Below are 12,479 nucleotides of genomic sequence, written 5' to 3' on the forward strand. Positions count from 1 at the left end.
AATTGTCGGAGCAGAAATAAACAGAGACTCCGCGGCCGGGCGGGACCTTACCCGGAAGTCTCCTAGAACAGCACTACCCTTCGCTGAAACCTCGCCCGCCCCCTCCAACCCAGAGACGAAAAGGGAAAGCATCACGGCCAGAAACTGTTGGCACAACTCCACAGATACCCTCCCGGGCCGAGCCAGACTCCATAAGTCCCGCGCCTGGCCCCCGGAGATTGCAAGGGCCGAGGAGAAGGGCAACGCGGGGACCTTGAAGAGGGGTCGCGGCGGCCCTGGCCCCGCCCCAGCCCGGGCCGGGGAGTCTCGGCAGCGGCACCTCCCAGAAGGGGCGGAGCCGACGACGTATTCTTCCGTCCTGACCTGCGTGCGCAGCCTGCTGCCGTAGTCCGCGCCTGCTCCTGCTCCTGCGCTCCTCCGCTCTTCCTGCGCGGGTTGCTGAAACAGCCCGGGGAAGTAGAACGGCCGCCGGGGAGCCCAACCAGCCGAACGCCGCCGGTGTCCGCAGCCTTGCGCGGCCACAGCATGAGCGCTCGCGGCCTGGCCCTTGGCCTCCTCCTGCTGCTACTGTGTCCAGCGCAGGTGAGCGGTCGCCGGCCACCGGGACGCCCTGTGGGGACGTGGCGGGGCCGAGAGCCGGGGAGGGCGACGGGCCCAGCGAGGGCTCAGGCCCGGGTCCTGGGGAAGTTGGTCTAGCGATGGAGAGCTCGGAGGTCCCTCACTTGTCCTGTTTTCTGTCTCCGACCACGCTCTCTTTCCTGTGGTCTGGAAGAGGGTGGCAGTGGGGGCTTGGGTGACCTGTTGTGAGCTTGTTCTATCTGTGGTGACCTGATTCTCTGTGTAGGATGTGGCACCAGAAGAAGGGAGGAAAGTGGGTAGAGTGGGATAGGGACACTACTCGCTTTTTAAAAAATTCTGCAACATGCACACGAACTCCAAAATTTAGGAGCTCTAACCACTTTATTTCCTCTTCTCATCACCTGAGGATGGAGGTGGAAGCAGAGGTAAAGAAGAGACACAAACTTCCTCAAGCACCCAGTGAAACTGCCTTGAGTACTTGACATAAGTCAGCTTGGTCTTCTAAAGAGGGCAGGTTACTTTTCATCAACTTCTTTTTACACCTCAGGACACTGAGACTCACAGGGCGGTATTGAATTTCCCCTTGTCACTATTAGCCAGCGACAGGATGGGGCCTGGAACTCGGTGTCCTGCTGACTCCTTCTGGGGGCTTTTGCTTGGTTTAATAGCTTTGGGAAAGAGCACCTCACTGTGTGTCTGTAGTTTCCTTTTAAAACTGGAGTGGGGCAGTGTCACGCTGTGGCTCTCGTTAAACCAAATCAGGATGAGAGTGCCTCCGGGGAATTGTGTCCTTGTGCACATTAACGCCCCTCACATAGGTGTGGCATCAATAGGAAGTAGTGAATCGGGAGAAGGGGTTCCGTGGACTAGAAAAAACTCTCCTTCGACTTCTGTTTAGTTCTCAGAAGGGGATAGGTGATGTTGATCCAGTAATGGACTAAGAGACCAGCCTGGGCAACATGGTGAAACCCCTGTCTTAAAAACATTTTGTTTTTGTTTTCATTGTTGACGTTGAGGCTGCTGTGAGCTGTGATCACGCCAAGTGTATTCCAGCCTGGGCAACAGAGCAAGACCCTATCTCAAAAAAAAAAAAAAAAAGAGAAATAAGTAATAGCAATTGTGTGGCTTAGAGAAAATATGGCTATTCTGTTTCCCTAGAGTTTTTTTAAATTTATTTTTAAAATTTATTTATTTTAGAGACAGGTTCTTGCTCTGTTGCCCAGGCGTTGGAGACAGTGTCGCCATTATAGCTCACTTCAGCCTTGAACTCCTGGCCTCAAGCAGTCCTTCCACCTTGGCCTCCCAAAGCACTGGGATATTGTGAGCACCACTCCTGGCCCCACCTAGAGTTTTAGATCAGGACCTTAAATAGGCTTCCCCCCCTTTTTTTTTTTTTTTTTTTTGGAGACAGAGTCTCTGTCACCTAGGCTGGAGTGTAGTGGTGCAATCTCGGCTCACTGCAACGTCTGCCTCCTGGATTCAAGCAATTCTGGTGCCTCAGCCTCCCAAGTAGCTAGGATTACAGGTGCCCACCACCACGCCCAGCTTATTTTTGTATTTTCCGTAGAGATGAGGTTTTGCCATGTTGGTCAGGCTGGTCTCGAAATCCTGACCTCTAGCGATCCGCCCACCTCATGTGGGGATTACAGGTGTGAGCCACCTCGCCCAGCTAGGCTTCACGTTATTAAGTAGCTTTCTCTCTCAAATATTTTTTAAATCTCAAGTACCCAAGGCTGATGGTCAATGAGTGCTGCTTCTATGACATTTGGGATAGGTCAGAGGTTTGTTGTAAGTCTCTAGCAAAAATGCCTGGAAGCCTTTTCAAGGTCTGTAAACCTTAATTGGAAATAATCCTATTATTATTTTAAAAATTCCTCATGTCTGAAAGCTTTCAGTGCACCTGAACAGATAGGGGTGGAGCCTTGAAGCCAAACAGATTGGGAGAGGCTGCTTTTAGAATTCATACCAATGATAGCAGCTCATCTAGCTTCAGTCTGAGCGCTAGTAGAGTTCTATCATGGAGTTACAGACTAGTTGTCCTGTGTAAGGTCTGAAATACATGTTGGGATTTTTACTTTTTCTTAATGTTCAATATGTACAGATGATGAAATAACATTACTAAACTGCCTTGTTTTTAAAACGCTGTAGTCATCTAAAAAATATATGCAGTTTTGAGACATAGCCTTTATTTCTCCTGGCTATAATTTTGGTAAGCTTTATCTTGAGGGACTTGGAACATAGAGAAGCTTGGGTAGAAATTAAGCATTAAAATGGCTTTTCCTGAGAAGACTGGGAATGGTTAATCTTTTGACCGGTGAGTGATTAAGAACAACTATTGAAATTGGAATGATTGTGGGAAATCTTTCCCCATCTTTCCCACTCCTTGACTGATGGCTGTGATCAGAAATTTTAATAACATAAGTAATCAAGGGGAAAATGAGATTTTTTTAAATTTGAGCCAGTGGGCAGAGGGAAAAGGACTCGCTGAATAGGCCTTTGTATTCCTCCAGTGTTTGTTATATTACCCAGAACAAAGAATCACTCTGGTCATGAAGACAGTGTGCTCTCTCTTTCCTGAGTAACCCTCACTCTCCACTCCTAAAAGGGATGCAGTATTCTAAGCATGGCAAATTACCTACAGCAGAAGCCTGGATCAGTTGTCTCTGATCTCAGGTGCCCCTTTCTGCCCTTTGACCTCCAGCTCTGTGAAGGGCATCAGCTCTCCAGTCAAATTGAACTGCTTGCTAGCAAAATCCTGCCTGTCTTCCAGGGCCCCATTTCACATGCTACATTATCTACGACATTCTTGTCCTGTTCCCCTAACTAGAATGCCTTCCCTCTGAAGTTCTGAATCTTTGTTTAAACTGCTGCAACAGCATTTGTTGCCTCATTAAAAGACCTTGGTGTGGGTCTTGACTCTTCTCTGTTCCCAAGAGTGATCTTGGGTAAGCCAGTTATCCTCTGGAGCCTCAGTTTCCTCCTCTGTAAAATTGGATTAACTGTACCAACTATGCTTGTGAAAGACAAATATTTTCTGATTGAACTACCGAATTGCAGGCTCCTTAAGAGCAATAACTATTGCACTCCAATATCATCTACAAATGTGGCCAGGACACTTGACTTGGGACTCTTTTTTTTTTTTTTTGAAACAGGGTCTCACACTGTCCCCCAGGCTGAAGTGCAGTGGTGTGATTGTGGCTCACTGCAGCGTTGACCCTGGGCTCAAGCTATCCTTCCATCTCAGCCTCCCAAGTAGCTGGGACTGCAGGTGCATGCCACCATGCCCAACTAATTTTTAAATTTTTTGTAGACACAGGGTCTTGCTGTGTTGCCCAAGGTGGTCTTGAATTCCTGGGCTGGAGATCCTCCCACCTTGGCCTCCCAAAGTGCTGGGATTACAAGCATGAGCCACCGTGCTGGCCCGGGAATCTTTTTTTTTTTTTTTTTTTCTCTCTGAGACCAGGTCTTACTCTGGTTGCCCAGGCTGGAGCACAGTGGCACGATCTTGGCTCACTACAGCCTCGACCTCCCGGGCTCAGGTGATTCTCCCACATCAGCCTCCCGAGTAGCTGAGACTATAGGTATGTACCATCATGCCCAGCTAATTTTTTGTATTTTTAGTAGAGAGGGGGTTTTGCCAGCTTGCCCAGGCTGGTCTCGAACTCCTGAGCTCAAGTGATACCATCCACCTCAGCCTCCCAAAGTGCTGGGATTACAGGTGTGAGCCACCATGCCTGGCCCACTGGGACTCTTTAATCGTAAGATATTTGGGCCTTGAAATGGATTTTGGGGAGAGACTTAGAAACTACTGGCAATCAAAATTGGATTTACAATTGGTTTCTAGGTGATGGCAATGATCAGCTGCGGCCAGCCAGGTTTTTCTTCATCTGGACTGTGCCTCTCGCTTTCAAATTTTTGGAACATTTGCTTTGGCAACAAAACTTTTAAAAAACCAACTCTCTCTGGTGCAGGTGTTCTGTTGGAGGATTTGAGAAAAGCTTTAGAATTTTATCTTATTACTGTCCCTTGCTTAGGTCACAAGAGGAGCTCAAAATAATTTCATAAACATGAATTGGCTGCCCTGGACACAACAAAGGATAAGATCAAAAGAATTAACCCATTTAAAAAAATCAGTCTAGGCTGGTCCTAAGGTAGTGCGTTATCAATTGATCAAAGTCAGTTACAGATCGAACTCCTTGATCTACTCTTTCCTTCTTCTCACTACTGCACTTGACTAGTCCAAAACAATAAGTAAATAGTAAAAAAAAAGAAAAAAGGTCCGTCTATACACTGTAAAGTGCTGTGTAAATGTTCATAATTACTATCACTGTCTTCATAGTTGATGGGGGGAAGGCTGGATTCATAAAAATATGATAATACAGTAAGAAGTGCTCAGATAAGAATAAAGATAAAATGTTATGGAGAGTCCATTTTTGAGCTGAGCTTTGGAGGATAAATAAATGTGTCAGCTGGACAAGAGGAAAACTAGAGAAAATAGCCGGGAGAGTTGCCTAATTGTTGCCCCAAACTATTGAACTGTTCACTTGAAAAGGGTGAATTTTATGGTATGTAAATTACATCAGTAAAGCTCTTAAAAAAAATTTGCAGGGTGCTATATACTAGATTACATAAGACTAGAGACAAAAGCTACCCAAATTTTGCATAGTACTCCATTGCTATCACATCCGATCTTGTTTTATCCTCACAGAGCCCCTTTAAGGTAGGTGTAATGCTGTTTTTCCTGTTTTATAGATGCAGACATCAAGGGTCAAATTTGTCCCAAGGTCACTTAGCTAGTAGATGGCAGATTGGGTGTTTGAACTGCCATCTTCTGACTTCTGTGCCCTAGTTTTTTGAAATTCAAGGCTAGATTATTGGTGTTTAGCAAGCTTAATTGAACGGGTGTTCAGCAGATATTCCACTTGGCTAGTAGAGCAGTCTCATTCAAGGCCTGGTTCCATCCCCTGTGTGGCTCTTGCAGTAGTCTGTAATAGATCAGGAATGGGTTTAGCCTGCTGGCCTGACCCGTGATTCAGTCACCACACTGTGAACATTCCATAGGGAAAAAACTGCAGACAGTGTATACCGGCACCCACTTTCATAGTTTTGTTTTAGTTTTGTGGCTCCTAAATGTCTAAGACTAACTAGTAATATGACCTTGGGTGAGTCACAGAAAAAACTGGAAGCTAAAGGGGTCATCTGTAAAACGAAGAGTTGGACTAGCTGAGCACACCTAACACTCAAAATATATGACTTAAACACCCACATGCAGGCAGGCCTGGTGCACACACAAATTATCCTTTGTTATGTAGATATGTTCATGCCAGGTTGGCTATAAAACACTTCCAGAGATTTCCGTCAATAGAAGTCAGACCAGCCCGGCAGCCTCCACCCTAAATATCCTGCCATATTTGTTTGGTCTGCCTCCCTGACTCCAAAGAAACAGCAGGTAGCTTAATCTCTGGACAGGATTCTCCGTGCCACTCCCTCCACTCCAGCCTGTGTTGTCCTGACTGGCCAGGCCAGCCTCTGCTCTCTGGAGAAGCAATGAGGTAGGGAAGTTAACCAGCAAACCCCTCTCCTCCATCCCCTCGCTGGAGCTTGAGCTGGGTATCTCTCCATGTTTTGCTATTGGCTTTAACCATCCAGGACAGGGGCACAAGTGTTGGTGCCAAGCCATGCACTCCCAGCTCTGGTGGATGGCCAAGTCCTACCCTGGGGTTGAGGACTGTCAGTGGTACTGAGTAAGTGAGTCATTGCTTGACAACTGCCTAGAGAGATACTTTAAAAGATAGGAATGGGAGGCATTATTTCTACAAGTGAACAAGTTTATATGGAAGGAACACTTGTATAGGATCATTGTGGATGGGACAGTTTGTCTCCAGTGCATTCTCCATTTCTGAGGATACATCACTGCACAAACTGAACTAGAGTTTAAATGGTACAGAAGCTGGGGGTAGGGGAGGCAGGAGGACAAGGGGGATGGGTGGAGAATGCTTAACTTGGTGTTCAAAATCATGTTATTTATGAGCCATGTGACCTCAGAGTATCTTTGAGCCTGAGTTCACTTACCTGTAAAATTCTGCTGTGCTACTGCATAGAGTATCTGAGAAAATGAGGCATGCAGTCGATGTTCGGTATTTTTGTTTCATTTATTTATTTTACCTCCATGCCTAGAGAACAGTAGATGTTCAGTAAATATTTGAATATGTTACTTAATGCTTTAGGATTTCCTAAAGGCAGTGGAATAGAATTCTCACTGAGTTCAGAGCTTTTCCATATGATAATGTGTGCTTATGGAGCTCTTGAATGGGGTCCAATTTAGCAGTTGCCATAGTTGCTGACATATATCACAAGGGGCATTTTTTTTTTTTAGATGGAGTCTCTCTCTGTTGCCCAGGCTAGAGTGCAGTGGCACGATCTTGGCTCACTGCAACCTCCGCCTCCCGGGTTCACGCCATTCTCCTCTCTCAGCCTGTAGCTGGGACTACAGGCGCCTGCCACCACGCCCGGCTAATTTTTTGTATTTTTAGTAGAGACGGGGTTTCACTGTGTTAGGCAGGATGGTCTCGAATCCTGACTTCGTGATCTGCCCACCTTGGCCTCCCAAAGTGCTGGGATTACAGGCTTGAGCCACTGCACCTGGCCTAGAAGGGGCATTTTTTAACCTTTCCTGAACTGTTTCTATCATTGTTGAAAGAAGCTTCCCTATCCAGTCATTTTCATAATAATTAAACTCTAGAGCATGTTGTGAAATATCCATATGATCTAACCTTTAAAAATAGAAACTCTTTAGCTGTGTAACTACTAAATTCTGGGTAGAAGCCAAAACAGTCAGCACTTCTCATTTCTGAACTTAGATAATCCAGTTGTACTCCCTCAGCTCATTGTGAGTTTTGACAAGTTCTGCATCCATGAACACCAGATGCGATACAGTAGGGAATTTCAAAGGAAGGATTACACACCTAGGCTCTGCCCTCTAGGATTTTCCCTTCTTACAAGGGAGTGGAGACAAAAGTGAGAAAATACTCTTGCAACTTCTCCCAACATCACAACTTTGCAATTCTCATAAATTTTGCTTGATCCTAGGGCATGACCAAGGCAGAGGCAGGCAGGTCCTACTTCGTGTGGGAGAGAGGGAAGGAAGGGTAGGCGGTTAGAGTGATAGGTTTGGAATACTGTAGAAAGGAGAGTGGGCAGAGCCAGAGTGAGGTGTCTGGAGCTTGTGGCACAGGCAGTGGGAAGGGTGGGTTGTAGGTTTCTAAGCAGCAGAAAACTTTGAGCACTGTTCCAGAAGAGGCAAGCGGCAGGCATCTGCACGGGAGACACTGCCAGGTCCGAGTGAGAGCAGGAGGCTGCACGAGGGAGCCTCCCTGGGAGTGAGCGATAGGTTCACTATGGGAGGTGGGTTCGAAAGGTGCCTGAGGTTTTCATTTGAAACTGTTGAAGAGGAATAGGAAATACAAATAGAGGAAAGATTGGTTTTGTCTTAAGCACTGAGGCTGTCGGGCAGCTAGTGGAAAGTGCTGCTGGAGATGACTGAAGCTAAGAGAGGGGTATGTGGATATAATTAGAGCAGTGTTTGTAGGGAGGTGCAGGTGAAGGGACCGAGAGAGAGATGAGGTTAAAAACACAGAAGAAAGAGATGGAGGTGTGGAGGCCCCTGGGGTGGAGCAGCTGCAGAGGCAGGCCTGGGGGCCAGGAAGCTGGCTCTCCACTTTCAGCTGTTGGTGAGAAGGGAGTGAAGGCTGAGCTTCTCCCATTGTGCATCTGTTGAGTGCACACAGGTGCTCATGCTCTTGCACACGGTGGGGTTTGGGGAGGGTGTGATGCTACAGGGAGGACTTTCATGATGCAGCTGATTCTCTTTTATTGAGAGTCTGTTTCTGGAGTCATCTGCTCTGTTTGGAATCCTGGCTTTGCCACTGTGACCTTGGACAAGTTATTTAGCCTCAGTGCCTTCGTTTCTGCATCTGTAAAAGGGGTATAATAACGCCTCCCTCATCAAACTGTTGTAGGATTAATTGGGTTAACATATGAAGAGCATTTAAAACAGCGCCTAAGCCTAGGACACTGCCAGTGCTTTGTAAGTCTCTGGGTCCTGCTGGCTTAGGTCGCTACTTTAGGCAGGATGACTTTTTTTTTTTTTTGAGACAGGGTTTCACTTTGTGGCCCAGGCTGGAGTGCTATCTTAGCTCACTGCAGCCTCAAGCTCCTGGGTTCAAGTGATCTTCCCACCTCAGCCTCCGGAGTAGCTGGGACTATGGGCATGTGCCACTAGGCTCGGCTAATTTTTGGCTGTTGTTGTTGTTGTTTGTTTTGGTTTTTTGTTTGTTTTTTGAGACAGTTTCGCTCTTGTTGCCCAGGCTGGAGTGCGATGGCACAATCTTGGCTCACCACAACCTCTGCCTCTTGGGTTCAAGTGATTCTCTTGCCCCAGCCTCCCAAGTAGCTGCGATTACAGGCATGCACCCCCCACACCTGGCTAATTTTGTATTTTTAGTAGAGACAGGGTTTCTCCATGTCGATCAGGCTGGTCTCAAACTCCTGACCTCAGGTGATTCGCCCGCCTCAGCCTCCCAAAGTGCTAGGATTACAGGTGTGAGCCACCATGCCCGGCCTGTTGTTGTTGTTTTTAAGAGACAGGGTTTCACTATGTTGCCCAGGCTGGTCTCAAAATCCTGGGCTCAAGGGACCCACCTGCCTTGGCCTCCCAAAGTGCTAGGATTATAGGCGTGAGCCACCACTCCTGGCCAGGATGACTTTTGTTTGTTTGTTTTTTGGTCTTCTCTGCTGTGTCTCTAGACGACGACTTTTTGAGAAGCAAACCTGAGTGTTGATTCAAGCCCAAATTTCCTGGGCTCAGGTGTTACTTTTTTAAGTCTTTGGAACCTCTTTGCAGAGGTCTCAAGCAGGTAGAAGACATTAATAATAATCCCTTATATTTGATTGCATGGTGCTGTGTAGTTTACTGAGTACTTACTATATATGTACAGATAGGCCCTTATTTGATCTTCACAGGAACCTGTGAGGTAGGCAGAGCTTATGAGCTTCATTTCCCAGGTAGGAAAACTCCTACGTGGTTAGGTAACCTGCTCCAGGTGTGATCCCAGGTGCAATCCAGCTCAACAAGCACACTGAGAGCCTCAGGAGCTCTTGGGATCAGAACCCAAGACTCAATCCCACTCTGTGCCGCCTTCTCACCCACCCCTCTTCCACCAAGTGGGTGGAAATAGCACTTGCTTTGAAATAAATAATGATGTTTGTGAAAAGGAACCTAGACAGCAATGGGTCATCTTTATTCACATCTACAGTACCAAGTGCTGAGTAAGGGGATTTAGACTCCAGACACCCGTCCTGTTTGTCAGGCCAGAGCTGCAGTGTGTTGACCGCACGTCTGTCTCTGTCACCCCTGCTCCTGTGGGTAACCAGCCAGAGTGCCCCTGAGGCAGAGACAGGCCTGCCTGGAGAGTTCTGCGAGGTCTAGGGAGGAGTTTTTTGTGTTTAAAATTTCACATAAACCTCAGCAGTTTCCTCTGCCTCTGTAGTCAGCTTTTGCCTTTTCACACTTCAGTTAGATGGATAATGACTTTTACTCATTAGGACTTTTTTCCATTCATTAGTTGGAAACCCAGAGTTGCAATACATTTCTTTTTTCTTTAGAATCGCCAGGTTTATGGGAGTAACAGTTGGGATTCTCTTTATATAAAAATAGTGGTGGAATCTTGGCACAGTGTTCGTATGTGGCTTTGTTGAAGGCTTGTTGTCACTTCCTTATTTGTATAATTTCCCTCCTTTGTGGCCTAAACATGACTTTCAAAGAGTCAAGAGGAGTTAAGTCCTAATTTTTATTTTAGAACATCTGAAAAATGAATTCAGAGAAAAGTGATATTGATGCCTTGGATTTCTCCATACATACAAATCCCAATCTCCTGCTGACTTTTTCTCTCGTGTCTTTGGGCTTCAGGGACTGTTGTGGGATTTGTATTTTGATACTGAGGGACCAGCACAGCCTGACTTAGCTTCTTGCCTGTGTGCAGGTCATGTGCCACTGTCACTGGAGAGAATTTCATATTGTGACTTCTGTTCAGTTTTTTTTTTTTTTTTTTTTTTTATGGCTTTCCCATCAGGGTTCTCGGAAGCCATGGCTGCTTCTTGATATCTTCTGTTTCCCTGTAGAACAGATGATTGCAAGCCCGGGGCCCTGGTGAGCTGGGCCCTCTGTGGCTTTCTGAGTCCACTGTGAGGCAGAGGATCGGGTGCGTTTTGGGCAGCAGCCTTCAGAGCAAGGCACTGACCTGATGATTCACACTGACCCCTCCCCTCCGCTGAATTTTCTGACAACCTTGTGACTCTCACATGGGAAATGTGAGTGGCTTTTGAGAAATCTTTACATAAGACGTTTTAAAATTTTCTTTTGAGATTGCCTCGGTGTTTCTCGGTGTTTTTCCTTAAAGTTAGCACATTTTTTGTTTTCTACTTCAGTCTCAAGGACGGGAAGTTCATTCTTGCTCTTTACATTGGGGTGTTGATGTTTGTGGTTTTGTTGTTTTGTTCTTCATGTTACTCATGATGTATTGATATTAATTAACCTAAACACATATGGAAATATTCTTTCATTACTTAGGGCTTATATAGTTCCTAGTGCAGATGTGTAAAAATAGTGCTTTAGTAATTGCTAAGTCACTATCTTGCTTTTCTCTCTACTGTGATTCTGAGTGTTTCTTACATGGAACTATAGCTTCCTCTTATCAACAAATAAGCAGGAAATAGAAATTATGTAAATAAGCAATTTCCATTACCTACTTCACTGACTTGACAAATAGGCATTTGGTCTGCTTTAATTAATATTTTTCAAAATGTTAAGTGCCTATTGCTGTCACTTCATTTTGCAGGTAGCATTGGAAGTTTCTGTGATTGTACTTGAGTGGGCACTTTTTGTTGAAATTTGCCATTGAGACCCTGGTAACACTGAAGTTTGTGTTGACTTTCTGTAGGTGTTTTCACAGTCCTGTGTTTGGTATGGAGAGTGTGGAATTGCATATGGGGACAAGAGGTACAATTGCGAATATTCTGGCCCACCAAAACCATTGCCAAAGGATGGATATGACTTAGTGCAGGTAAGTTCATTATCTTAGGCATTGGGAACACAAAATGCTGATCACGAGATCCTCTGTAATTATTCCTTAAATGTTACTGCAGGGTGGAGGTGGAGGTGAGACTAATAGGCTTAAGTCTTATCCCAGACTCTAAAACTCTAACCTGTAACATACAGTGGCAGAGAAAGAACACTGTAACTCCAAAGGCTTAAATTTTCAGGGGCTGACTTTATACCTCTCGTAAAGTTTCCCAATAGCAGGTTACTATTTAGAGACTGACCTTGGCACTTCATATGTTGCCCTTGCAGCATCTGCAAAATATATTAGGAGTTAGCTGTTTTTGATTCCTAGATTTCAGGACTCAAATGGACTCTGTTGCTAAGTGGCTTTGACGTCCTTGTCCCCTGGTCATTTTAGTGTTTTCTCTGTGTTCCACTGAGAGCCTGTGAATTTTGGCTGCTACCAGGATTCTGATTTCTGTTCTTTTTTTACCATCCTGTGATACACAGGGATATTAGAACTGGAAAAATCATGTGAAAAGCCTGGTTTTAGAGGCTTAAAGTAATCAAAAGTCAAGTTGACATGATAACAGAGCTCCTAGGCTCACTTGTTCGTTTCTTTTCTGTTTTTGAGACAGAAGGAGCCTTGCTCTTTTGTCCTGGCTGGAGGCTAGAGTACACTGGCACAATCACGGCTCACTGTAGCCTCGACCTCCTGAGCTCAAGCAATCTCTCAACTCAGCATCCCAAGTAGCTGGGACTACAGGCACGTGCCACAACCCCTGGCTAATTTTTTAAAAAT

At 45.8% G+C, this 12,479-nt stretch overlaps 1 protein-coding gene across 1 annotated transcript in view; it reads left to right on the forward strand.

The window, feature by feature from the left end:
- The first annotated feature begins 224 nt into the window (after positions 1-224).
- Positions 225-12,479, forward strand: part of NPC1 (NPC intracellular cholesterol transporter 1) — a 53,417-nt gene continuing 41,162 nt past the window's right edge. Inside the window, exons 1-2 of the mRNA XM_032152643.2 lie at positions 225-582; positions 11,577-11,699. Of these exons, the coding sequence (XP_032008534.1) occupies positions 526-582; positions 11,577-11,699 (180 nt within the window). The 5' untranslated portion in view covers positions 225-525. The remainder of the gene's footprint in view (positions 583-11,576; positions 11,700-12,479) is intronic.

Source organism: Hylobates moloch, unplaced genomic scaffold (assembly GCF_009828535.3).
Source record: "Hylobates moloch isolate HMO894 unplaced genomic scaffold, HMol_V3 SCAFFOLD_5, whole genome shotgun sequence".
Taxonomy (NCBI): domain Eukaryota; kingdom Metazoa; phylum Chordata; class Mammalia; order Primates; family Hylobatidae; genus Hylobates; species Hylobates moloch.